Raw genomic sequence first — 27937 nt, 5'->3', positions numbered from 1 at the left:
ATGAACTCTTTGTGTTCCACAGATGAAAGACATCACATGAGGGTGAGAAAACGACTATTTTAGTGCTGCATTTTTATACTGCACAGTTTTTAAGACATTATTTGGAAAAACAGCTGGCCTGATTGTGTCTAAACTTTGTTCTTAAAATGTAATGTCTTAGATGCCAGTTAACGTCCTTGAAAAAATACAGGAAAGATATGAAGAGTTCACTTGCAAAAAAACAAATAACTCTAACAAAACACGTTTATATGTGCTTTCTAATTATTATCAATCAAACTGCAGTTGGGTTGTTTTGATTAAGTAATACTAATGAACAATACAGGTACTTATACAATAAAACATGATAACATCCTAACAAACATGTTTTTGTAACAGAATTCTCTAAAAACTGCAGTGCTTTTTCTACACCATCACTGTAACATTTTGCATTGTAAACTAGTTTGTAGGTTAAGTTATAAGATGCGTTACACTGATTTTTTTTAAATATGTGGGAAGATTTCTAAAGTTAGCAGGTTTTTACTTTAGCATTCCCAACATTTTTACAGTGTAGTAGCATCTGCTAAATGTTAAGTAACTGCCGCCAGGACTGAGGATGGATCAGTCCAGAAGCAGCGGTCACTTTGGATTTCATCAGATGTGTTCTTCCTGAGAGACAGTAAATCACATTATAACTTTGGCACGTTTATGAAGCCACACACTGACTATCAGAAAACTAGTTCATGTCTGAGGAGGGTGTTGAGCAACAGAACATTGAGGAAACACTAATACCATGTTTTCAGATGAGCTGTCAGCACGAGGCACTGGATGTCATCAACACGGCTTCAGGCAAAACTCGCAGACCATCCAAAAACGTCCAAAGTATTTGTAAGAATGTCACACTTTAAAGTGCATTATAACATACAAAGCTATTTTTAATACATCATTTGCTAATGCAATGACATTCAAATGATGTGCAGGTTTACATCAAATGGTGCATCGGATTGTTTCATCAGTGGAACGTTCTTCAAAATCTCTTTTGTGTTCTGCAGAATAAACCTGTACAGGTTGAATACAATGACACGAGGATGAATAAAGAATGAAATCATTTTTTGATGAACTGTCCCTTTAAATGGGCATTCTAAAGGGTGAGTACGAGGTGTATAGGTGGCACTATAAACGTCAGTAGGGGGCATCAGTAGTTTAAAGGGGCATCAGAGGGCATTTTAAGCGTCAGTAGGGGGCATCGCATCAGTGAGTTAAAGGGGGCAGTACCGACGGCGCGTCTCGCGCGTCTCATCCTCACAGCGCGAGCAGAGGAGCGCATCAGCGAGCGCGAGCGGATCATCTTGCCTTGTTCTTCTCGCTTCGATTTCACATTCAAGACGAAATATTGAATGTGTCGGAATCTGAACAACTCACATTTCACTTTCTCAAAACGGGATATAATGTAACTGCTATGCTTGAGAAATCTGTCTTAACTAAAGGAGTCATACAATGGGCAAACTTCACTCAAAACATGGTAAGTTACACATTTTCTCAACATGTTCGTTATGAAATGCGTGTTTCCTTTTACATACATATTTACTGAGCCGTGTTTGGTGTATTTTCATATCGAATAGCCTATGGGTTTGCGTGTCATGTGTGATTATTAAAAAGACGAATATTTGTCTTTGCATTTTGCACGCAGCTTGCAAACGCCGCGAAAACCCCGAAGGTGAGTTTGACACTGTTTTTAAACCGATTTCAGTCTAGTTTTGTTGAGTTTATAGAGAGACGGAATATTGCCTGATGCTTTCCAAACACGTTTTCAGGAGACAGTTTTGGAGTGAACGCTTTTATTTCAAGAAGAGGCGTTGAAGACGGCACACCTGAGCCTCGTCTGAAAGAGTTTCAGGTAAGTTCGACACAGTTTTGTATTTTACATGTATGACAATGTGCGGTCGTATCACAGTTTGCCATTGACCTAAACAATGTGAGCACTGTCACAGCAAGTGACCCTTGGGGAAAATTGACCATGCTTTTACTACAGTGACCATGCTTTATGTGTAGTGTTTGTAGTAGAACTGTAGTAAACAATAATAAACACCAATATATGTATAATATATATATATATATATATATATAAGTTTACTATGATAAAACCACGGTGAACCTTCATAAACGATGAAATTGTGTTTTAAAAGTAAATGTTTCATGGTTGGTTTTAAAGGTCACTCTGTGTATGACAACACTGAAAATCTGCACTTGTTGCCTTAAAGATGATGTGTTTGCACCTTTAAAACCACTTTCTTGGGTGTAACCTCATGTAGTCAAGCTGGTTCCGTTGAATTTATAATATTTTGCACTCAAACCAGATCATTTAGTTGTGTCACATGATTCAGATGACCTGCTATACATTTTTGCACCTATGGATTTATGAATCTAATCTGTAAAGAGCATTCTCTGAAGCATCCCATTCAGCTGTGAAACAGAATTTTGCTTTGCATCATGCTTGAGAATTCAGATTGAAGCCGAGTGCCAAATCCCACATTTCCCACTACCCAGAAATCCTCTTTACCCCGAGTGACACAAACCGGGTCGTGCATCGACATGCCGGCGTGTAATGCGATGGTGTCAGAGCTGTTGCATTGAGACAGAAGCGTGTGTTTGTGCGCTATGACAGCATCGTGTAGGGATGAGCGGCTTTCACGCATACCTTTACATGACATCATTTCAGTTAGCGTCGCGCGTAGAAAGATCTCTGACTTGAGCTGGAACAGGAAAGTTATTTGACAGGGCCCTCAAGGCTAAACTGCCACCCGCACAGGGCCCTTCCCGTGTCATTAGCGGACCGTTCCTGGGTTTGACTTCATTAAAGTTTTGGCTCAGATTTATGTTTTGTCTGTCATCAGGTACCTGCAGGAGTACAAATGTAACAGAGGTTTGTTTGTCGATACTGTGAGACGCCTTCAGGTCGTTTATTTAGCGCTGTAGAAATCACTTTCAGCTTAAGACGGACATGCCCGCAGGCTTAAAAATGGAAAGTTGTTTACTTAAACGTTGTTACGTCAGCATAAACTTGTGTTTTTGTGACCTCTCGTACGGTTGGTCCGAAGCGGGCCGTTCGATAAGGTGATATCTGGGTACGTTACAGGGAAAAAGAGTCGTTGTTCTTAAATCAAAGCTGTTTTGATTGAACACTTTCCAGCGCTGTTACACAAGAGCTGGTGGACGACCATAAACTGTGTACAAGAACATTAAAGCCTAGAAATGAACATTTCGTCATCGTTTTTATTCACACTCATGTCGGTCCTAACCCGTATTGTCGCCTTTCTCCTGTGGGGGACAAAATAAGTGATGCTGAAAAGTCATAGAAGACGGCTTGAAAGTGAATCCAGATCTAACATCCGGATGAAGCGCAGTCATGTTTAATATGTACAAGCAAGCGTGTCTTCTGATCGTTTTGGACTTGTTTTCAAGTTTGATGCTCAAGCTGGTGTAAATCACTTGATGCTGTGTTTCCAGAAACGTGTCTATTTACAGACCGTCTGTCTGATGTTTCTCTCGTGAAGTAAAGCTTGCAGACACATCCAACTTCATGTTTGTCATGTGATTGCCCATAATGCATCAGACAGATATAGTCCAATCACAGTATAAAGTCAATTCAACCAATGAGTAACAAATAAGTGCGGTCTGTGCGGTTTAGAATTGGACTAGAATTGATTTTGATATTGGATTCATGCCACAGTGTTTTGAAGAAACTGACGCAGTGTATTGATACGGACCTCATACACATCATGATGGGAAAGAGATGTGACGTTTATTATTTCATATGTATATGATGTTTTTGTTGATTTTTCTGCATTTGCTTACTGCGATATTTTAATGACATCACATCTAGTTCGACAGGTTGGTTTTTATTGTTGTATTGACATTATGAAGTGCTTTGACTTGACTTTTGCTTCGGCCTGATGTATCTCTATTCTTTCAATGGACTGAAACATCAGACGAAATGCTTGTGTCGGGAAGTTCTTCATGGGCAATGCTTTAGTTGATTTTTATGCATTTCTTGTCTTTTAAGCTACGATAAAAGAAAGTTGTTATTTAATGATTCCAGACATTGTGTATTTTCATTTTCATTCATAAAGTTTCGTTTAATTAACCGTGATTTTATTATAGTAAAAATGTGGTAGCCGTGTTTCTTGGTAGATTGATTTCCAAAAATACCATGGTTACTTCTGTTGTTTCTATGGTTATACAACAAATAAAACCAAAAATGGATATTAAAGTTAAACCACCTATTTTCCATAGGGGTGTTGATGTTTGCTATAAATATTTTTTAGCAGTTTCCGCGACAAATTAAGGAAGGAATGTCAGTCGACTTTAACTTGAAGGCGAAGAAATGTGTCTGACCTCCTTTCAGGATTTGAGCTTTAGGATTTAGAAGACAGGTAAGATCCCGGTGGCCGGAGATTAGAAAGGGCCAGATCCGGCGTTTGGTGAGACCCCCCTCCCCCAGCCCATTGTCAGGGGCGAGGGGGGGTGGCATTCTTTAACCGCCTGGCGATGACTTCAAAGCTCAGAGCTGGGAGTTATTAAAGCTCTGATATCACTGGAGCCACTGGTTTCTTGTGCTGTTTGTCTGGGGGAAGGGCAAATGGACGAACAGCCCCGGGGGCAGAAACAGACGGGTGAGTGTCCAGGGGGTCTTCCTAGTTAGGGGCTCTTTAGCATTAACTCTAAAAGCCATTTGTGTCGAGGGGTCAGTCATGGAGCGCTCATTAGCTCCTGACAGATGTTCGCTTGTGTTGATGTTACTCACCCACATGACGTTTTAAAGGGATAGCTCACCCGAAAATGGAAATTTTCTGTCATCATTTATTCATCCTTGTGTCATGAGTTTCTTTCTTCTTTAGAACACAACAGAAGATATCTTGAAGAATGTCGATAAGCAGACAACACTGAACCCCATTGACTTCCATTGTAGGAACACAAAACCACATTTCTCAAAATATCTTCTTTTGTGCTCCTCTGAAGAAAGACTCACATACACGTTTACCTGTAATAATGAGAATTATTTCTTTTTGGCATGAACTGTCCTGCAAGAGCAGACGAGATGATCCGAATTCTCTCCCATTCGCCCGCAAGACGTCGCTTTGCTGAAATTCTGCTTTTCTGCAAGAAGAATAACAGCATATGGTTTAAGTGAGTTTTTCCTTTAGAAAGCTGTCAGGTCTATTCGTCAGATCAAATTTTGTCGAGTGAAAGAGCAAAAGAAAAAAAAAAACACACAAAGCATTAAATCTGCCAATGATGAACTCGGACACCCGGCGACTGTTGGCTGATCAAAGACGTTCGGTGGAAAAACTCTCCGATGTGGAAAGAATGAGAGAGGAGAACATGACGGGTCGTCCCAGGTGCTGCTGTGTTACCTGTATAAACATCTGGCACGGTCTAGAAAGATCTTTAGAGGCAAGATCAAAATGACCGGTCAACATGAGAAGCCAAAATAGCAGTGGCACAGAATGTTGAACAAGAGGCGTCTCTGTGAAAGATCAGCCCATCGTCGAGGTGGAGACCGCCGTTCTTAAAGAAGCTGTGAGGGTTCAGTGTACTTCAATACTGGAAACATCAACAGTCCAGTCCGCACATACCGTCCGCTTCTAATGTCTGGATGCCCAAATAATGACACACCACTTTTCAACGCGCTCTTTGTCTTTAAAGTTCTGAAGCACGAAACCTTCAACGCTGAGGGAAACAGAGACGACGGGATGTTATATTTATATGAATATTAAAGTAATAAAGTTCTCGGTTGGGTTTCATTGAAGTGTCAACTTAGTCTTAGATGTTTCTCCTACAATTGGTTAATATAAAAGAGATAAATGAGACTGTAATTGAAATCCACGGAGATGAGGAATGTAGATTGTGGAGGTCAAATCATCTGGATTTGAGTCAATGTGTTGAGAAATGTTTGAGTTGATATCGAGATCTTCAATAATATTGACTTGCGATCGCAGACGAGACCAATCAGAGCTCAGTTTGACACATCTTCTGGAGACATCCGGTATCTGTGTTTAGACATTTCTTCTTATTCTCCGGAGAAATATTAGAGATGCATGTGAGACACGTTTCCATTTGCTCTCTGTTTTATCTCATTGACGTCTCCGATAAATAACTGAGATATTAAAGAGATGTCATCAATGGAGGCATTCGTGAGATTTCTGTCTCTTTTTCTCAGGAGAAATATCTGAGACGCAGATGAGACGCAAGCAGTAGTGTCCATTTGCTCTCCATTGAATCTCATTGACGTCTGTGAGAAATGATTGAGATCTGTGAATATTTGCCTAAGGGTTTCAAATGGGACGCATTGTATTATTGAATGTTTATGTTTAATCTCTCACCTTTGAGCAGATCTGTAGATTTTACGGTTTGATTTGTTTTGTGGCGTTTTTCTCTGAAGTCTTTTTTTACGAGTATCACATTTAATCGCATCACTATCGCCTTTTCTCATGTCCATTGACTTCTGGACACACATCCGTCTCGATGGTAAAGTTTAGTTTGGTCCAGATGATTTGTCCCTCGTTTTGTAAGTCGTTATGGATAAAGGCGTCTGCTAAATGACTGAATGTAAATGTCCCGATGAAAATGGCTGCTGTCATTGTTAGCAGAAAGAACTTTAATGATATTCATATTTTAAGGCGTCTAGGAGACGTTCGAAAAGTTTATTTAACTTTTTTCTAGTTGGCTCGACTAGAAGGGGACCGGTGAGCCTTCATCTTTGAATGAAAAGCATGTGGCAGGCCTCCAGAACAGCGGGGTCTTTCAGCGCAGACATCTGTTCTTGGTTTGGACAGCAGAAATCCTGGAGCTGGCCGAGGGGTAACAGGGGTGCGATAAGGGTGAGGGGCGGCCTGCTTTTCTGAAGGCTTTGTGGTGGTGGTGAAGCTGGGGCACTTTCAGGGGTGTCGCTTTCAGGGAAGCACACATGTGCAAAAAAACAGGATGTACAATCCATGTTGGCACAGACCTGGTTTTTGTTCTTTTTTTGTTTGCAGTTTGGCGATTAGACCCTTTTTGTGGTGTTTGTTGGTGCGAACATCGATATTTAAGTGTTTCTCATATAGGATTTTATAGTTTGGGACACATCAGACATCATGCGGGTTGTAGGGTATGGATGACCAATAGTGCCGTTTAGAAATCAAATAAAGAATCAATTGAAGACCGATTTAATAATGAAAACATAAAAATGTAAACAAATAAATCACTTTTTTTTTTAATTGTTTTATTTGTCTTTTAAAATGGAGTTTAATTGAACAGTAAAACACTAAATTAAATGTATAAATAAATAGATACATTTAAAACTGTTTGTATAATTCACGATTTAAAACATAGAAAAATGTAACAATTCAAAGTTCATTAATCTCTTACAAAAGCAAGACACGCATCTATTAAAGACTAAAGTTTGACGTTTTTCTTTCTGCTCAACAAAGACATTTTTACGGAGTTTGCACAAACATTTAAAGGTAAATTTATGACATCTTAACACTCTGTCGATGTTGTTTCTTTCTTTTAGGAAATGTGCATCGAGTTTCAGCTTCTTTGTAAAGCAAACATCAGTCTCCTCAGACTGTGATAACTGAAGTTCTGTCAGCGCTCTGAGGACGTCAGTTTCAGTTGTACGAGAGCACATTAAACATAAAACATAATGGCTTTTCCAGTTACGAGCTACTTTTTAGTGTGCTATAGATGTTGTGTTTTGTTAGTTTGTGTTGCAGGCGCTTCTTTACGGCCAAGTGAACTGAGATGAAATTTTAAGTCTTTTTTTTGTAGTCATGTATTATACGTTTAGTGTAACTTTACAAAGCATTGATTTTTGTTACGTTCGGATGTTTCCCAACAATCCCATGGCAATTCATAACTTACAAGATGGCTAATTTCTATGTTTTCATACAAACTCTATCACACCGGTGATATTTGTGTAGAGGTGAACCTTCATGCTTGCTTTTTCTAATAATCCTACGTTTTTGTGTTGTGACGTTTTCCATTGAGATGACACTTTTCAACTCAGATTTCTTTAATGATGAGAAACTTGTGGCTTGACAAACTACACTTAGAAAGTCAACACGGAGTGTAAGTCTTTGTGTGTCAACACGTACAATACCTGCGCACACGAGACCTCTTTTTTATTTTCTTTCTCTCCGTAAATCCCTCCGCCCCTCCCGACTTCCTCTTCTGGCTTCTCATGGCCCGTGTTTCATGGAAAAGACATTTTAACACTGCAGGCAGATTGCGTGTTTATTTATTCTAGGATATTTATGCCGTGAAAGGCGCTTTGAAGGTGTTTGCTTTCTTTCTTTCGGTTCCTTGTAGAAGCAGGTTTTTTTTCCCCAGACTTCCAAGCTTCAAAGGACACGAAGGTGCCATCGCTAGATGGTGAGCACATGTAGCCCAGCGACTTTACATTCCACCAAGATGACTGTTTGATCCCGTCCAGACTCCACCAATATTTCCTTTTTCCTCATTCCAGACTTTTGACATTTGCTCATAATTACGGGAATTTATTGCTTTCACGCTACGTTCAAAGTCGACGTGAAACCAAAATTGAGCCCATTTACTCTCTTAATGACACGTTGTTGGTCTCGTTGTGAATGATTCATGCTAGCCCAAATGAAAAATAATGTGCGTCTTCTTAATCTTTATTTAAAATTTAATAACTTGCTCCACCTCTGAAACCGCTTTAGTTTTCGGTTGACGCCAAAATGAATTTTTTCATCCCTCCTCGTAACCACGAACCCTGATTTGTTCTTGGATACGTAACACCCATCAAAATCATCAGATCTGGCCTTTTCAATAAGACAAATGGATAGTTACTTTACGAGGTGGCTGCTTATGATCTTATTTGTACGCTTTAGTATGGTCTGCTTTTTTAAGTCGAGTGGTTTGCGCTCCATTGTTAGTTTTGTTCTAATAATCCTACGTTTGTCTACTGTTCACATCGTACAAATTCATGTTAATATCAGAGCATTGATGTTTTGTCTAAGACAGAAAAGCAAGCGTATGATCAGGCGGTGACGCCGCTGAGGTCAGCCTGGAAATGGAGTGTTTGTGGGTGATGTTATGGCGAGCGTTTACTTACAGGAGAAAATACCTGGAGCCGGTTCTGGCCGAGGCTGCTGGACTCATGTCAGCGTTTGATGTTGTGCAGCTCTCAGCCAAGTCAAACACTCGGAGACTCAAAGGTTATTACATTTGAGTGTGTAAGGTATGTTTCCATATAAACCGCTGTTCTCCTGTAGAAAGACTCATTTTGTGAGCGTTAGAGCAGTCAGGGGAATAGGCTTTTTTTGCTGTGGTTGTTATTCAAGGGGTCTTAATTGAATACCGCTGGTTTAATCAGTAAATTCATGACGAGGCGTTTGGAAAAAAACGTTACATTAGTAAATGATAGCGTTTGTTAAGAGAAATAAACAACAGCCTGAAAGAAAAAAGAACGGAAAATAATTGTTCTGTGTTGCTGTACGGCAAGTCACAGTTTCTCATTTAGGTTTTTTCTCTTTATTTAGGATTCCATGGACACAATCCAACAGCTTTTTTTACAGTGCAGGTTGTTTGAGAGTCTCTCTGGGGGTGTTAGCGTGACACCTTTTTCAACTTATTATGGAAAACCTTTTACACATTTTGGCTGCTTATTTACATAATAAATGGCATTTTTGTGTGCCTAAAATGCTAACTTTTGAAACTGGGTTTCAAAGTTCAAGTGTTTGAAAACGATATTGCTGTTGTCTGCATTTAAACAGCCAACCACAAATAAATAAGGGTGCTGTCTAGCGAAACAATTAGTCATTTTCCAAGAAAACAAAAAATGATATACTTTTTATACTGCCTGCATGCACGTCCAGGACTTCCGTATCCAATCACGCTGGAAAGGTTACTTGTGACGTAGGTTTCAAAAGATTTAAACGTCCCTGATATGTCTTCTTTCTCCACACTCGTAAACACTGGGTCGGAACTTCCGCTTATGTCACGCGTGACCTTTCCAACGGGATTACGTGGTACGTGAAGTCCTGGACGCGCATCCTGGAGGACCTCTGAAGCAGTGCAAGCCCATATATTTGTGTTTAACAAGTATATCATTTTCTTGGAAATTGACTAATCGTTACTCTCAACTAGTGGTTCTTAAACTGGGGGCCGTGGTCCCCTGGGGGGGCCCAAGATGGATCCAGGGGGGCACAGATTTTGTGGCATTTTTTGAAATATAGCAATATATCGTATGTCATGCAATCAAACATCAGAAGATAAGATCAACAACCATAAGAATTGATGTTCCAGCATGGAATAACTAAAAATGTTTTTTGGTTTAATTAAAATTCTAAGTTTAAGATTCTAAGTCTTTATTTGGGGGGGCCACAAAGCGATGCACACTACACAAAGGGGGGCATACAACAAAACAGTTTGAGAACCACTGCGCTAGACAACACCCTTATTCGTCGGCTGGTGTCTTTTAGAGCTGTGATGAAACTGAAATTTGGACCTTAACCAACAGTCCCCCCCGTTTAAGTGCATTATACATTTACGCATTTGGCAGACGTTTTTATCCAAAGCCACTTCCATTGCATTATACTACACAATTGTTTCTAATTATGTGCCATCCCTGGGATTGAACCCATGACCTTGGCGTTGCTAGTGCCATGCTCTAACCACTGAGCTACAGGAAAGCTTACATACGGAGAAGAACCCTGGAAAGCTTTCCTCAAAAGCCTCAATTTGTTTTCGACAGAAGAAATAAACACACAGGTGGCTTGTATTACATGTGGGTGAGCGAATTATCGTGAAACTATCATGAAGTATTCCTTTAGTACATTGTTGTTGTGTAAGCGCACCCTCGGTCGCAGGGCATTTGAAACTGTCTGTGCTGTCTGGTCCATGTGTTTGCTCAGTTGCTGGAATCATTTCCAGGCATTCTTTGCTGTTTTTATCTTTGGTATGTCATTCAGATCATGTCGACTGAAAGGTTTAGTCTCTTAGGCTTCATTTCGCCATTAGCGTTGTGTATTAATGTTTGGTTACGTCCTGACTGTTCACAATGACTCTGAATGTATCTCGCTGAGACTCCCGGAGCCTCTTTTGTGAAGCTTTGGAAACCTCATCCTTTTTCCACATTCCCCCAAGAGCGAAGGCTACAGACAGACACCCTAAACTCACTTCCTGTCTGCACGCTAAACAAACGGTGCGAGAAGAGAAAACGGCACTTGCGTTGACTTTTTGAACAATAGGACGAGTGAATGCGATGCATTCAGTGTGTGCACGTTTCATTTATAGACGTTTCATCGGATGCGCGCGCGCGCCTGACCCCCAGTTAACTTCCAGTCTGTGTTTGGCTAGTGTCTAACAATAAAAAACTATTTATGTTGAATGTAATTTATGTTAATATCAATTTGTATTATTATGATTTTACTGTGTAATAATTGTATTAAATAAATGATTTGTTGAATTTTGTTGTCGTTTTAATAAATAAACAATTTGTCGAATGGGTCGGTGGCATTTAAAGAAAGCGTATGGTACATTGACATCTAGCGGTTGAGCTTGGTATCGCAGTCCGAAGTCAAAATATTGGCGAGACAAGTTTAGCCAAGTAACGCTTCTTCTCGGTTTCTTTTGATTGTTATCAGAAATCATCTTCGTGGATGTGTAGCGGAAGTTAAATTGAGGTCACAAAAGTGCGCTAGATGAAGTGTTAAGCTGTAGCTCAGTGGTTAGAGGTTGGATCCCAGGGGATTGCACATACTTAGAAACAAATGTATAGTATAATGCAATGTAAGTCGCTTTGGATAAAGGTGTCTGCCAAAATGCATAAATGTAAAGATGAAACCGTCTATAAATGTGCAGTTTAGGTGTTAATAAAGGTTCCAGTTATTCGAAGTCAACGCTTGTGTTTTTGTGACGTAAGTAAACCAGCGTTCGAAGCTCGACTTTCTCACGTCGCGTCGGGTGAGACTCTCCCCCGGTTTGGACCTCAAGCTCACACGTGTGTAGGTACGGCTGTTATTCAAGCTGTAAAACTCCACGGCCACAGCTGAAAGTGGTTAGCTGGCGGCTTCAAAGCGAGGGATGGGGCGGCAGACGGAGCGGGCTGGCTCGAATCCTGCTCGCTCAAGTCCTCACAGATTGAGAATAGCTGCAAACGGGCCTTTGTTAGTTGGACGTTCTCTCTGCGTTTAAAGCTACTTCCAGATGCTTCTCTGCCTCATGAATAAAGCATTTCAATCATTTTCTTTCATGAGGCATATAGGGACTGAAGCACGTCTTGCCTTTTGGGCAAATGTTTCACTCATTGACTTTTAAGTGAGTTTCCTGCGTAGGGAACATTTTGAGGCGTCATGGTTTGTGCCTGTTTGTGCTGATCACTTGTTTCGGCAGCAGTGATATTGTGTTGAAATGATTGATTTGCTGTACCGTGCAAAAGTCTCAGATGAGTCCCCCCAATTGTTGTTTCTTTTGCTTTGTGTCAGTAGGAAATATAGAACAAGATTTTCAAACATTACCGTCACAGTTAGATTACATTTTCATTTGACATCGGCCGGTTTGACCCATGCAGAGATCTGATCTCATCACCATCAGATCAGTCTGAGATTACTTCAAAAGAAATAGAACAGAGATCGCGTGAATTCATAAGAAATGTGGAAAGATCTCCAAGAAACTGTGCACACAAGACAAAAACATGAAGAGTCTGGAGGTGTAAAATCATCTGGATTTGAGTCAATGTGATGAGAAATGTTTTGAGATCTTCAATCTTATTGAGTTTTAATCTGAGCTCAGTTTGACACGCGGTTGACATCTCTTCTCAAACTCTCATGACACACACATTTCTGACTCTTTTTCATCTTCGCTCTCCACGTGATCTCGCTAAGGAGAACTCACTAAGATATTCAAGACATCTCATTTGGCTTTTTTTCTTACGGGTGTCTTCTGCTTGAAACGAGCCAGTGTTTGATTTTCTTCCTCCAGCGGCCGCGTGACTTCAAACGTCCGTCTGCTGTTTAACGCTCTGTTGACCCGCAGGTTCCCTTCAAATAAACAGGCCGTCTCTATGAGCCACTCACGTGGATATTTAATACCTCGAAAGAGCGCCCGTCTCAACGTGTCTTTCCAGCGGCCGGCGTTTGGTTCACGGTACGCTTGCTCTTTGATGTCTGGCTGGTCTTTGGACGTTAATGAAAAACGGGCGTTTTAGTTTCAGAGGCGCTTGGAAACGTGAGATTTTGCTCTTTTAAAATGCGCTAGAGGTTTTTTAGGAGGACGCATACTGAACATATTTCCAGTGCGCCACCTTTCTCTCGTGTTGATGTGGGTCTGGCTGATGTTATCGGCTCAAGAAAACCACATTGTATCGCCACATCTGAACTTTTCACCCTCATTCCAGCGTCTCACATGGCTGGTGTTGTAAATCCTCCTGTTTCATATCATGGCAGTGTATTGATTTGTGTAGTATCTGTTCAGCCTCTTATGAAGACGGGAAGCTTATGTGAAATCTTCATTCTGTCCCACCATCAGAACTAGAAACTGGATCCCTTCATCTGAAGAACAGAAAGGTTCTTCAGATCTTAAAGGTTCTTTATGGAACCAAAAGGTTCTTCTATGGCGTCAAAGAACCTTTTGAAGCACCTTTTTTTAGGAGTATGAAATGTAAGTTGTCCGCCATATTGGAACAAACATTATAATTGCTGTAGACAATTATTGTCTAAGTTTTGTCGCACTCATGCGTCTTGCAGTAAATATCTTCCATGAATGTGTTGCACATGCAGGCGGTCGGGTCCTTTTGATGTGTGTTTGGGATGAAATGTGTTGTAGAATTTCGCACCGGGGAGTCGTGGTGCAGCGGGTTTCTGAGGGTCACAGGCGAGGATGTTTGTGGGCTTTGTGCTTCTTCCAGTTCACTGTAGACGAGCACACGTTCTTGTATTTAAAGTCTGTGGTTAGACATCTACATTCATTTACTGAGCAGACGCTTTTATCCACAGTGACTTTCATATAAAAGAGCATCTAACATGTGTCTTTTTAAATGTTGATCTGTGGAAACTCACTTTAAGGATCAAGTCTGCTAACTTTGAGTATTTTGACAAGAATTTCTAGTTCATCTCTTTTCAAAAGCTTTTCCTGTAACAAAGTCAACAATCCTCTCTCGTAGCACAATGTTTATACAGACATTTTATCCAAATGGCCATTTGAGCTTTTCTTTGTGAGGCATTATGTCTTTTCGCATTGAAATGCATCTAAATTTGATTTGATCCATGCAGCACTTCTCCCAATGTACACAGAAAATGCAAGAAAAGTTTGTATCAGGAAAGATTTTGCACGTTTTGTCAAAAATGTTCTAACAAAAGTAATAAAAGAACTAGTTTTGAAGAGGAATAAAGATGATTTTGTTGAGTAGACTTAAAGGTGGGGTGGTTGATTTGGAAAGGTGCTAACTTTAGCCTGCTAGCACGGAAATGATAATCCCGCCCTCTATGCGATTCGCCGTCCAAAGCCACGCCTCCTCCAAACACATGAATGTATTTTGTAGATCCACATAATGAATTACAAACTAAATCCATTAAATTCTTCTGGAAGCATGTACATACCTGTCCAAAAGAAAGAGAGCAACCATGGTATCGTCTTTCAGACCCTGCCGGAGCTGTCTCCATCGTGTAAAAGCTGAACCGATGTTCATTCCAGTTTTTCCTCTTTCATGATCCAGACGTTTTTTTTCGTCACTGCTTTTTCAAAAACTGACTTTCGTTTTGTAGATTTACTTGTTGTCGGTTCCGCAGGAAAGTTTGATTGTTGCTGATTGAGCGCGCTGATGACGTATGATGTCTGCGTGAACGGGGTGCGAAATGGGATGCAAAATACGTTGGCTGAAAATGTACACATGACCAGTCGCAGCGTTCGGCCAGAACGTTTTGATTGGGCGAACGTTTTTTGGCTCTACTCCTTTCACAGACGAAATATAATTATAAAAATATTATTTGACCACTATACTTCTTGATTGCTATCAGGATGTAAAGAGATTTCCAACCAACATGACAAAAAATGTTTCTGGACAGGATCAGAATGTGCCCAAACCATTTTACATTAAGAAAGAGTTCCCACAATGCATTGCAGCATGTTTAATTTGTTGGTTGTTTATTTTTTTATTAAGGATTGGTGTTTTAGTATCTGCTGGTTTTGTTTATGCGTTATTGTTGTCGTCTGTTGTATTTAGAGTTGTTTTTAATGAATGAGGTTTGCGCGTTCAATGAAAATGCATTCGTCACAAAGTGTTTAATGTTAAAGTAACGTTCCAGATACTTGACATCAGTAGCGAACCCTCAGGGCCCTCTGTGATGACCTAAACTATCGTAAAAAATAATATTTAAAAACTTGAAAATATTGTTTTCAATAAAAGTCATATTTGACTTCCTGGGTCGATCCAAGTCTCACGAGAGTAATTCAAGATCACAGAGCAGTCGCAGTTCTGCGATGTCATACCCTGTCTGCGCAGCCTGCGCATGCTGCAAAAAGTCGAACGTGTGTTTACGTCGGCTCCTTCTGTTAGCATACCGCTGGCTGACAGTACAGTAAATCAATGGGAGAGATTCATTTTGAGTGCCAGTAAAACCATCATATCATCTTTCTAAACGGGCGTGCTTTGTTTTTTGCTAACTTTCCGCCATCTGGGGATTGTTCACCAGCAATCTCGTAAAGTGGAAGAAGCACCCTAAGCAGGTTTCGCCAACCGCCAAACTTAAGAAGAAGAAGAAGAAGAAATGCGGAAAACGTCATTCAAAACGCAAAACACTTACAGCCTGTGGATGAACTTTGTTATCCTGTCTCGGGGAAAAAAAGAGAAAAGCTGATAAACGTTGTTGATAACCGCGTGCGCAGAGGGCCAAGGCTCAAACGTCACGGTTCGCTACTGCTTGACGTGTTGGTTTTGGTTTGTCTGTACTATGGAATGTATATAATTATGATGTTTGTATAATCAGTGCATCTGAACGGTTTATGTTGTAAGAACATAAGAATTTATCTAAAGGGACTTGTGTGTTTGGCGTTTACAGCGGTGTATCTACAGTACACAGTGACAGACAATCATTTAGGGTCTTTTTCTTGTGGTCTTCTTTGCATTTTTATTATCGTGTGTTATGTTTGAGTGGTGTTACGTAACTCTTACCGCATTGGCTGACCGCTGGCGCCGGTCCGTGTGACATATTCCCTCTCGTGTCACAACCCCTCCAGACGCCTGTGCTTCCTCAGGCCGGGCGGCAGGGAGGAGGAGGGTATTTTTAGACAGCACAGGGACCGGACTCGCTGTTGACCTGAAGGCGACCCGCGGTCACTGCCAAGACTGAACTGAAGCTCACAGCTCAGAACGAAGTCTGTTCTTGCACGAGTGTTAAGAATGCGTCTGAAAGTGTGCACGGCTGACAGATGAGCACTCCCGGCGCTCTGATGAGGGTGATGAGAGACTGATGATAACTCTTACATGTCAGACAATATCAAGCGTCAATGCGGGTCAAGCACTTAACAGGATTCAGTCTTGACACTGTGTGCTTTACATGTTTTGTTGGAGGTGCCAGAGGTTCTCAACTGGAAACGCTTGAATGCCACAACACTCCAGATAACCATTAGCATGTGTATATACACATAAATACAGTTTATTCAGTCACTCTGGGTTCTTGTTTTGCTCTTGACAGTAGACATGTTGGTCGACCACTATTTGTAATGGAATATTAGTACTCCATACTTCTTTTTGAAGGAAGTGTGCTGGTCACAACGGTAAACGCTTGAATGCCAGGACAACCTGAAATATTCATATATATTATGATGTTATTAACGATCAAATGTTGGTGAAGGGTAAGATACCTGGCGAGCCACATGATTTTTGAAAAGAGCCACAGGTTCCCGACTCCTGCTGTATAGTATGCTTTAATGTCTACTGTTGTAAGGTTTCAAATACTATAGTATCTAGGGATTTTACTCAAGTTTGCCATTGTATATATTAAAGTATTCTACCATATTTTTTTCATGTGGGTCTACTTGTGCTTTCAAAAAACAATTGAGCATCTTTCAGTCCAACATACAGGGCTCTCTCCATGCCCTCAAATAGGGCTGCACGGTTAATCGTGTTTTATCCTGATAACGATTTATGCTTCCCACAAGTAACCGAGCATAATCGTTGTGATAATCATGTTTTGAAAGCAAGCTCAAAAAGCTTCTCTCTTTTAAACTGCCACTTCACAGGAATTGAACATTTAAAGCTTAAGTTCTGAACTGACAAAATAATCGTGTTTATTAATTGTGATAAAAAATGTTGAGCAAAACAATCGTGGTCATCATTTTACCCTTTACTAGAGTAAACTGTGGTATGAAATCGTAGAAATCATACTTGTACTTAATGTATATATAATATAGTATTTCACAATGAATAAGCTGCATTCAATACTGTTGTGTACTGTAATATTTACCATAGTAAATTTCAAAAACACTAGAGTGTTAAGGGATTTCGTAATTCAGTTTACTATAGTAAATTCTAAAGTATGCTACAGTATGTGGTGGTATGTGAGCTCAGGTTCAGTCTCTTTTGAGAGAGATGAACGGTTCCAGAGGCCCTGAGGGGTCTGAGCAGAAACTCTCCCACAATCACATGTAAGTGAGAAACATCTGTCTGAACATCCACAACCTTTGCTTTCATTCCGTCCATGTGTTTCTGCTCACCGTCATCACGGCGCTCTTCGAAATGTTTCAAAGGTTCATTGACATCATGCAGGAGGTGACACGTTGTTTGGGGAGAGAACAACATCACAAACGTCCGCATTGGAACGCATGTCACTTGGAGTCATCTGACTGTTTGATAGCAGTCGGATTGAAGTTAGAATGTTTTAGTTAATCAGGCTGAAGTGCCTGGACATGTTCAAAACAATCTGAAAATCTCTCCTTTACAGAAATACTGTTTGCTTGTTACAAATAAATCACTGAATGTGAAAATATCCAGGGTCAGAAATGTACTCGTGGATTCACGTACGAGGCGTTTGATCAGCGTCAGATGTGGAATAATTCCCGTGGAGTTTCATACTGACACACAGAAACCACACGGAACGTTCTAGAAAGTCCTGCCCTTCACATCCGAGAGGAAGATCGGTCTGAGACTGAGGTTCAGGTGTGTGTGACGGTTGAGAAGCCCGACTTCACCTCCAGCAAGATCACGATCGAAGAGCTGGTGTTTATTCAGAAGCGCTTCATTTGAACAGAAACACAGAGTTTGTAAGACAACTGGTGTCACAATAATCATTCGATGTCGTTCAATAGGTATTATTCTGATAATAGAGATATTTTCTCCGACGCTTTGCAGAAAAAAGGAAAACTGAGCGGACGCTAATCAGATGCAGAAATGTGAAATTTCATCGGATTCTCATCCCTCGCCTGCAGACGCAAACACAAGCTGTGGCTCGGTGCCGTCACGTCTCAGATGCGAAACAGCAGAACTTCGGCCCTTCAGGTCGTACTACAAAATGAGGCCAATTTTCTCCATCAGATGAATATCGGCGTGTTGATAAGAATGGAAAGAGTCCATCAGTATTTCAGCAGGCGGAATCGAAGACGAGGTTCAGATCGGCGGAAGGAACCGACTGGCGGTTGTGAGTTGAGGATATGTGCAGAGATTTACAAGCTCGGAGAACTTCAAAGGTCTGAACGCACAGCTGCTGTTTGTCTGTGTCCTCGAGATCTCTCGGAGTCATGTCTTCATGTCTCATGTCCTGCCAAGAGAACACTGTGCCTTACGTTGACCTCTGGGTGAAAAGTCGCTCGTCTCTTTGACCCTCTGGAGCTGGTGCAGATGGCGGTGTTTGTGCTCGTAGGCGGCTCGTACATAACTCGGGTTTAAACTTTGGTTTCTTTTGAAACATAAAGAAGAGCGAAGAATAGACAATGAATGTGAATTAAGTGTTGACATACCTGTATGATCTCACCTTTCTCGTTTAGGGGCGGCTTCCCGGACAGGGCTTAAGACTAGTCCCAGACCAACTTAAATGCTAAAGGTGCCTTGATCGCAAACAACTTATCTTCAAATATATCAATGCGATTGTTTTTTCTCAAGATGCACATCAGTAATGTTTTTTGTAAAGTATGTTTTAAAAACAACTTAAATATCCTAATTTAACTAAATCCTAGTCCTGGTTTAAGATAATCCCTGACCGGGAAACCGCCCCTTCGGCCTTTAGCAGAGGTTTTTATCCAAAGTGACTTACAAATGAGGCACATGAAAAATTCTGTCCCCACATGAAAGATTTTGTAGTATACTTTAGTATTTACTTTAGTAAACTGTTGTAGATTACAGTAATTCCTAGACGTTGTATACAGCATTCTGTAAAATAAACCATAATGAATCGATAAACTAGTGAATACTGTAGTATACTTCAGTATATATATGGTCAAGTTTGAAAGCTCTTAAGCATCCTGGATTTTTACTGCAGTTTATTGTAGTAAATACTGTTGTATACTTTAATATGTACTATGGTAAACTTCGGAAACATTACAGCAGCTGTAAACTTTACCACAGTTTACTATAGTACATACTGAAGTATACTTTGTACTATGTTAAACTTTGTAAACATTATATTAAGTTTTCTTTCAGCTTTATACTGCAAATCTTTTCATGTTGGTCAGTATGTAAAAATCCAACACATTCTCACTCCCGACTCGTCACATATTGACGCTCGGTCACGCGCCCCTCGGCGCAGGGTACCCCTTTGGCGTCATTTTTCGACGTGCGGGGCAAGCAAATTTTACCGTCGTTATGAAATTGGATATTGGATATAATTAGCATTGATGATGTTTCGGGGTTTGATTTAAGTTTAACGGCCAGGATTATTTGCGTTTAGATGACGGCATTCAGGCAATTTGAGCAAGTAATGTAACCGTTTATTTATCATAATATATAAAACACAAGATACAAGCCATTACAGTGTTGCTAAAAAATACAGATATTCCAAGGGTACCAACGCGAAACGATCGATTTGTACGAGGAACAGATTGCGAAAGCGATCACCGTCCGCCGTAAATCTCTAGTGAGCCGAACAACAGACGTTCAAAACTTGCCGCCAGAAGAAGAGTTACTTCAGCTAAGAGTTACTTCAGCTTCGATGCCATTGGATCTCCCGTGTTCTCGTGACCGATCGCCTCATTTCGTAGGCTTTGAACGTGAAACGGTATTGGCTCCCGCGATCGACTGCATCTAGCTAATTCTTCATTAAATGATCGTAAGGCTTCGGTGCAAACAGGTCTGCGACACGCGTTGTTTGTGCTTTTACACTGCTTTTGGTCAGTTTGTGCAATAAAAACCTGTGACGGTACTTTTATTCGTGCGTTGTGTTTTATATGGTTGAGAAGTGATTAGGTTTATGGTGGGGGTGGGGTTAGGTGCCCCAAAATATTAAAATCACAAGTACTTATGAAATGCTAAGAAACTGCACTCGTCGGAAAACTATGCCAAAGGGGTACCCTGCGTGATCAAAAGTGACGCCAAGGGGAAGCTGACCGATCGTCAATATGTGACGAGTCGGGAGTGAGAACGGGTTGAAAAATCACATCCCATAATACTTCTGTGCTTTAAAGTCCCCGTAAACCAGAAGCTGCGATCGTTTCTACTTCTGTATTCTGACACATTTCTGAGTGAAAAGGAATTTCAAAGGATAAAATGAGTGGGCGTGGCTTGTGTTTTTCACTGCGAATTGATTGGGTGTGTAAAAACAGCTGTTGCGTGGATTTTGAAATGGAACTGGCAGCAGACTGACAGCTGAAGGGGAGGAGTTAACGGATGCTCCGCCCAAGCCGTCTATTTTACCTCATTTGAGATGGATCGTCATTTCAGGGCGGAAGTGCATTTTCAGATTTTAACTGAAGATTATAAGGCGACATGAATTTTAAAAAGGAAATGACCCACATTGATAAACTATTTACCATGAGCGCTGCAATATTTCATGAAAAAATAAGAATAGTCATTTTAATTTCACTGGGACTTTAAATGCATCAAAATCCAGCGTGTGCCAGATGTTTGTGAAAAACACTGTAAATGCAGCCAAATGTCTCGTTTTCATCCTTCATCTGAAAGTACAGGCCGGCCTCTTCCTGAACGTGTTAAAAACACAAACATCTGATGTGAATTATCCAGACTTCCACTAACTCTCATGTTTCACAGCTCAAGAATACAGGACGTGTGATTCGCTTCATAGTTTAATGATGAATTCTCATCTCTTGAGAGTCGGCAGGTCTCGTGTAAAGAACCCTGAACGGATCCAACACTGTTTTTAAAGTCTATACGTGTGTTTACTCTCATGCATGTTTTTATTTTAATCCTACTTGCAAGTTTCCTTGAGGTTTCAGTCTTAGTTTTAGTGAGTTGTGTTCCTTTGTATTTTTATTTCATGTGCGTAGAGCTAGTTTGCTTATTGTTTATCGTAAAGGTTTTAGCTTCAGCAAGGCGGGATCGTGTCATCTGATGTGTGAACGAACATCTCGCTCTCCTCTGAAGATCCTCAGATCTGTGTTTCAGACGCTGTGAGATCTGATCCTTTCGGAGTCATCGCATGCTTTTTCTGCAGTAGAGTCCGTCTGAAGATGTGCCGTTGTTCTGATCGAAACACAGAGTTTGTGCTTTAAGCGCCAGAGGTCCACAATAAAGAAACAAGGCTCTTGTTTTTCTTAACTGGGGATTGGAACCTTGCTCTTAATGAAGCATATGGTCCACACATTTCTCAGCGGGTGAGGCATTATGGGTAAAATAGCATGTGTTAGCCCTTAAAATACTGAGTCTGTGTGTGGCTCACGGATGCATTTACTGCCATGAACACGTCGGGGTTTGAATGCTTTCGAAAAAATGTGTTCGTTTCAAGACAACTGTGGGTTTTATAAAGTGCCTTTCTGGGTATTAATCGGGGTGTATTTCTGCAAAACGTGAATCTTTATTAGTCATTTACATGAACCAGTAAAAGAGAACATCAGTTTGAACATCAGAAGTTTCCATGATATGAAAACGTACTTTGATTAATATCATTTTTATATTTGGAAGACACTTTTATCCAAAGTGATTTTATCAGGATGTGTGTTTCCTTACGATCAAACCCAAAACCTATAGAAGCCTTCATCTGCATCTTACTTCTCTCATAAGATGAGGACACATTGTGAAAGTGGAATAATGTTTTCCAGCAATTTGTTTTTAAAAACGTTTTAATGTCTTCCGAGGAGATGTTGATTTTGGCGTTTTTGTCATGATCTTGATCTGAAGAGTTTGGTTCCAAGATGAGATAACTCCGTTTTTAAGGATTTTCAAAAAACATGTTTTTCTTGTGTTCGTCAGCTGTATTTTCAGAGTTATTATGGCTTAAATCAAAACAAACCACCTGCAGTTTGATTGATATTAATTGGAATGCACAATAAAAATGATTATAGACATTTAAAAACGGAGTTATCTCATTTTGGAACCAAACTCTTGATATGTTCTTCTGTCAGTCAGAAGAAAGAGTCGATGTCTTATTTTCCCGGTGTATAATAGTGAGCAGGTTTGGATTCGCACACAAGTGCATTTTTGTGATTCAGAAGTTGGAGGTAACGCATTGTTTTCGGTGTGTTTGTGTCTGGATGTCAATCATACTCCAGCAGTTCCAGGATTAACTCCTTCCATCCCACGACAGATGAATTTTCTGCATAAAATCCACTACTGACAAAATGACTTAGCAAAGTTTAAAATAGAACAAAGCTGAAAACTAAATAGGTCAGTGTGTGTCGCTTGTGGATTAGACTCTATCTGATCTTTCTGGATTCGTGTGCGAGTCTTTAAGTCTTGGCAGTACAGGAGTGCTGATGGTGCGCTTCCACCGACACATAAATGAGAAGAATGGGATTTTCCTTTCCAACTGGTGTTGCTTTGGAGTCTGAATGCAAAGAGATTCTTTGGGCTGAATGTTTCTCATCATCATCATCATCGGGGAGGATGAAAAGCATCCGATGTTTCTCTGTATGATTGACTAACACGTCTCTCTTGTGTTTTTTTGTTGTTTTGCAGAAGTGCGAGGGCATTGGGCTGAAGGATGGGCAGATATCAGATCATCGCTGCCCTCTAGAGGGTATGTACTCACATTCACCCTCTACACCAGTGGTTCTCAAACTATTTCCTTGTACGGCCCCCTTTGTGTAGAGTGAATTGCTTTGCGGCCCCCCAAATAAAGACTGGTAATGTTAAATTTAGGATTTTAATTTAAGCAAAAACATATTCTGTTACACAATGCCGGAACATCTTTTTTGGTTTTGGTTGGCGGTCTTATTTTTCTGATGTTTGATTGCGTAAAATCTATTATAAATGTATTTATTTCATAAAATGCCACAAAATCTGTGCCCCCCCTGGATCCATCTTGGGGGGCCCCCAGTTTGAGAACCACTGGTTTAAGGACCATACTATGAGTTGTGTTTATGTTTTTATACAGTTTATTACTGAGCTGTATGCATTGTGTGGAGGTTAGCGTTCATCATATGAGTGTATCTGAGAATAATGATATGAATTGATTACATTTTAAGGTAAATAATAACAGCTTTTCTTTCAGTGGTTTGCATTACTTAACTCTTTCTGTCGTTTCCACCCATCCCGCATACAAAAAATACGGTAGTATTAAACATAAGAAATCAGAAGTAGTACACTATATTATAATACAAGTATAGCATAATATTCTATAGTGTTAAATATAGTAAATATCATACTGTAAAATAAGGTTCAAAAACTCTATAGTATCTAGGAGGATCAGATCGTAGTTTTATAACATATTTTAATCAATACAAGTTTTTATAGGATTATGCTAGAAAATGAAAAAAGAATCATAGATGCAAATAATCGTTGTGGAATTAATAATATTTTGGCAGATCAAATAATGAAACTATCAATCGGCACTAACAACCTTTAAAAGAAGTCAGTGTGATGGAAACCCAAGCATTCCACCTGCAGTGTTGTGTTGAGTTTGTGTGCTCATTGTGTGTGTTTTCAGTGGTTCTGCCTCCAGAGAGAGTGGAGGGATGCGAGCGTTTGCTGCCGTATCTGAACTCCGACGTGACCTGCAGAGGACACAAGCGCATCAGTATAGATGTACGTCCATCACATCTTCACATCTACAGACCGCACACACACACTTATACCATTGTCAAACTCTCCTGAGAGAAAGAAAGCGCATTATTTGTTTGTTATAGAATCATTACTTTCATTTATGTCATTTATGTCATTTGAACACACAAATCGACATTTAAATGGACAGCATTTTTAAACATTGCACATTTTCGTGGTTGATTCAACAGTAAACACAGTAATGTATTCATATTACTAATAACAACAGATTTGTAGAAAACTGTAGAAGTGCAGAAAAAGACGTTTTTGTTGATGAAAAGAGCACGTAGATGAATAATGCTATAAAGTATTCTGATGTTGCGAAAGAGTTTGTTCGCTCAGTGTCGGCACGTATAGACGCCTGCAGCATCATCATCTGACACACCTGACATGTCCAATCATCAGCGCGTCACAAGATACCCCTGAATTACACTAAAACTGTACCTGCAAACCTCCCCGTGTGTCTGATTTAATAGCATTTCAGGAGATGACCTAAAAGAAAATGCAAAACAATCAAAAGAATATCTTTTTTTGAAGTCAGAAGGTTGCATGATTGTTGTGGCGCCTCCTGCTGGTGAGGTGTGTTTGTGGTGTTTACAGGACGTGGAGTGTAACGTGTCTGTGGGTGAAGACAACAGGCACGAGTGGGTCTTCACCCTCTACGACTTCGACAACAGCGGAAAAGTGACAATGGAGGTAAAAAATCATGTTTCACACATCCTGCATCCGCAGCACATCAACTCCAACAGCACCACAACACAACTGCAGATCTATACAGTAAATCCAGTAATAATAAATACTTTTATTGAGGATTACTACAAAGTTATTTGTCATGAAATGTCCTTTACGGGGATGCAAGAGCGTCGTATTTGTATCCCGAGATTCTGAGATCAGGTTCTGTGTTAACGTGTCAGACATGCTCACGCATCATGATTGTCAAGTTCAGACAGTCGTTTCACTTCATTCAGATGTCGTGTGTCTGTTGTGTGTCAGGACATGTCCAGTTTGATGCACAGCATCTATGAAGTCGTGGATTCATCTGTCAATCAGTCTTGTAACAGCAAACGGAAGACCCTCCGCGTCAAACTGTCCGTCACCCCTGAACCTGCAGCACGCAGAAAAGACGGCAAACATCCGGCGACAGGTGAGGCTTCACGACTCACTCGGACACACGCATTCAGTGAATTGCATACATTAATGTGAGCTTTATATATCAATGCTTGATGTGAATATATCCGTTTTTCTTCCACTTCAGAGAGAGACGCGCTTCGTTGGAGTCGCATCGAGCCGTCTCATCCAGACGACAGACAGCCGTCACACATCAGGTGAGCAGAACATGAGAATGTGCTTTCATCACACATCACGAGAGAGAGATGATATACACATTATTCCATCAGTTTCATCACAATCAACATATACAGTATATATACAGTAGTTTCTTATATACTTCTTCATTTTTTGTGACGATATGTGTATTTAATGTTTCCATGCTTTGGAGATCCTCATGCCAATAACATGAATGTTAAATCTTGAATCTTAAGAAGAAGGGAGAGAGAGAGAGAGAGAGAGAGAGAGAGGGGGGATTTGTTAAATGATTAGTTCTCTGTTATTTCATTTATCAAAATGATCTTAGATGATTTGACTAAAATGGACTAAAAGACAAAGACAGACAGATCCGAGTCTATTGTTGATGTACAGTAAGAATATCGATTTTTGGAGAATTTGTTGAGAAAAGTTTGAGGTCTGTTTATGGACTTGGATGTCTTTGCAAATCTGAGCACAGTTTGCGAAGTTGAGATCACTTCTGAAACTTGAGATGTTGAGAATACCTTCATTTAATCTCCAAACTTATTGATGTCAAAGAGTTATTGAGAACATTTTGTGTTGGTTTCGGATTATATTGTACGCCGCGTAGCATTGTCACGTTGCACGCATTGCATGTACATCTGCACGACCTCATCTCAAAGCATGATGGGATTGTTTCTGATAGGGGCCAGAGTTCTGAACCTCACGAGAGAAATCACTATTGTGTGGATGAAAACACAGAAAGAAGAAATCACTATCTGGATCTGGCAGGAATAGAGAACTACACCTCCAGATTTGACAGTAAGAGTTTAATTTTACAGTGATATTACAGAAGTGATTGTTGTTCACAGAGAGAATTCAAAGCATGTCTTTAAGATCTCCAAAGATGAGAACATTTGCACGCAGAACATTTTCCCTCTAAATGTCATCATAGTAACGCATCTTCGTTCTTTACGAGATTCATCTAACAGACTTCTTCCGTCTCTCTGACAGGTTCCTCGCCTCCTGCGGCCCAGCCGGCTCACACCTCACGAGGAGCACAATCCCAAAATCGCTCCCGGTCCCACGAGCCCGAAGCCCACGTCCATCGTCGCCGGTCGCAGGTCATCCCCGATCACGGTGTTCCTCTGGACCCCCGTGTACGTGGACCCCAGTTCATCAAATCTCCCAAAGGGACGTCCAGAGCGGTGATCGGTGGAGGAGGAAAGATCAACAAGTGCCACGGTTACTATCCTCCCCCACAGGGCCACGGGGGTCAGGACGTGTACCACCTCCCACCACAGCCTCAACCTCTGCCGGGTCACCAGCACCCTCTTCAACACAGCCACAGTAAAAGGCTGAGATCCAAAACCAGAGAACAGGCCCTGTCCCCTTCCAAACAACCCCCGCTGGACCGCGAGCAGTCGTCCGGCAACGCGACCAGCCTTGTGGTCCCGGTAGTCAAAAGACACGAGCACCATCACCACCACGAACATCATCATCATCACCACTATCATCATTATCACCAGACATGACTTTGAGTCCACCCGCTGGAACGCTCCACCGCGGAGGAAACGGCCGGTTCACTGCTTTAGCAAAACTGTGGATGTTTGTTTGAGTCACATGCCATCATCTGAAATCGACGCAAGGATCCGTTCAAGCAAACAGCAGAAGTTTGGATTCCTTTAACTATCAGGATCATAAAGGTCGTTCCTGTTGTGCAGTAAACGTTTTAAAACTGAAATAAAATGAACATGCTTGTATTTAAGAAGCTATGTCTATAAAAGCAAGAATCAGACTTTCGCAAATACACTCTGGTCAAGCTCAGGCACTTATACTTTATTCATCATGATTTCATTTGATTTACACACTGACCTGAAAATGAACCTGACGGAAGTAAAGAATTAACAAAGGTGTTCATTTGAAAATATTAAATAATCTCTGTAATGTTATCAAACAGAGAATTTCTAATACTCACTGATGTTTGTGATGTTTTCCCAAAAATAGATTCCTCCATAAAGGAAGTGACCTAGGTTATTAGAATATTACAAAAGACTAGCAAGAAATAAGTACACAGGAAAAACAGTGTAACCAAGAGAAGTAATATGATTTTCATCATTAAAAAATCCAAATGTCATATTTTATCCAGTGTATTCAAACATGAAAACTGCATGCTAGGAATGACCCTATCGTATAATGTAAACTGATCAACAATAAGCCACGATGCTGTTGATTTTTTGTCTCTGTCTCTCTGTAAGTCTCAGGTGAACGGTGCTGCTCTGTAGCTTTTCTGGGAAAAAGGCTATTTCTCCTTTGGGAGACCAACCATGAGTGAAATACCAAAGGAAAATCACCACTGCCAGTTTTAATGCAAAAATGTCTTCCTGTATGTTTAGAAATAAATCAAAATGTATGAATAGTAACATATGTATGATTATACAGCATATGCATATTTATCATGGTTTATACATGTGCATCTATATGTTTTATATATATGTATATTTTAATAAAATACTTAATAGTTAATATCAA

The 27937-nt window shown here is 40.5% G+C and overlaps 1 protein-coding gene across 2 annotated transcripts; it reads left to right on the top strand.

Annotated features, from left to right (window-relative positions):
• The first annotated feature begins 1230 nt into the window (after nucleotides 1-1230).
• On the top strand, nucleotides 1231-27937 carry nkd2b (NKD inhibitor of WNT signaling pathway 2b). Of its 2 annotated transcripts, none has more exons than XM_057341134.1 (10): nucleotides 1231-1498; nucleotides 1667-1693; nucleotides 1791-1873; nucleotides 23039-23099; nucleotides 24009-24106; nucleotides 24722-24817; nucleotides 25115-25265; nucleotides 25377-25446; nucleotides 26112-26227; nucleotides 26420-27937. In XM_057341134.1, the coding sequence occupies exons 1-10, from the start codon at nucleotides 1474-1476 to the stop codon at nucleotides 26938-26940; spliced, it is 1248 nt and encodes a 415-aa protein (XP_057197117.1). In that variant the 5' UTR covers nucleotides 1231-1473; the 3' UTR covers nucleotides 26941-27937. The 2 variants fall into 2 exon arrangements, with proteins under 2 accessions (XP_057197117.1, XP_057197116.1); XM_057341133.1 differs by having other exon boundaries at nucleotides 24701-24817.

Source organism: Triplophysa rosa, linkage group LG8 (genome assembly GCF_024868665.1).
Source record: "Triplophysa rosa linkage group LG8, Trosa_1v2, whole genome shotgun sequence".
Taxonomy (NCBI): domain Eukaryota; kingdom Metazoa; phylum Chordata; class Actinopteri; order Cypriniformes; family Nemacheilidae; genus Triplophysa; species Triplophysa rosa.
Note: the sequence above shows the minus strand (reverse complement) of the source record. Positions and strands in the feature narration are given on the sequence as shown.

What these genes read in the sequence shown, in the direction of transcription:
- nkd2b (XM_057341133.1), top strand. Translation starts at nt 1,474, where the DNA reads ATGGGCAAACTTCACTCAAAACATG. An exon ending in CTCGTCTGAAAGAGTTTCAG is followed by an intron (nt 1,874 to 23,038) that starts GTAAGTTCGACA and finishes GTTGTTTTGCAG; the next exon opens with AAGTGCGAGGGCATTGGGCT. An exon ending in GCGGAAAAGTGACAATGGAG is followed by an intron (nt 24,818 to 25,114) that starts GTAAAAAATCAT and finishes GTTGTGTGTCAG; the next exon opens with GACATGTCCAGTTTGATGCA.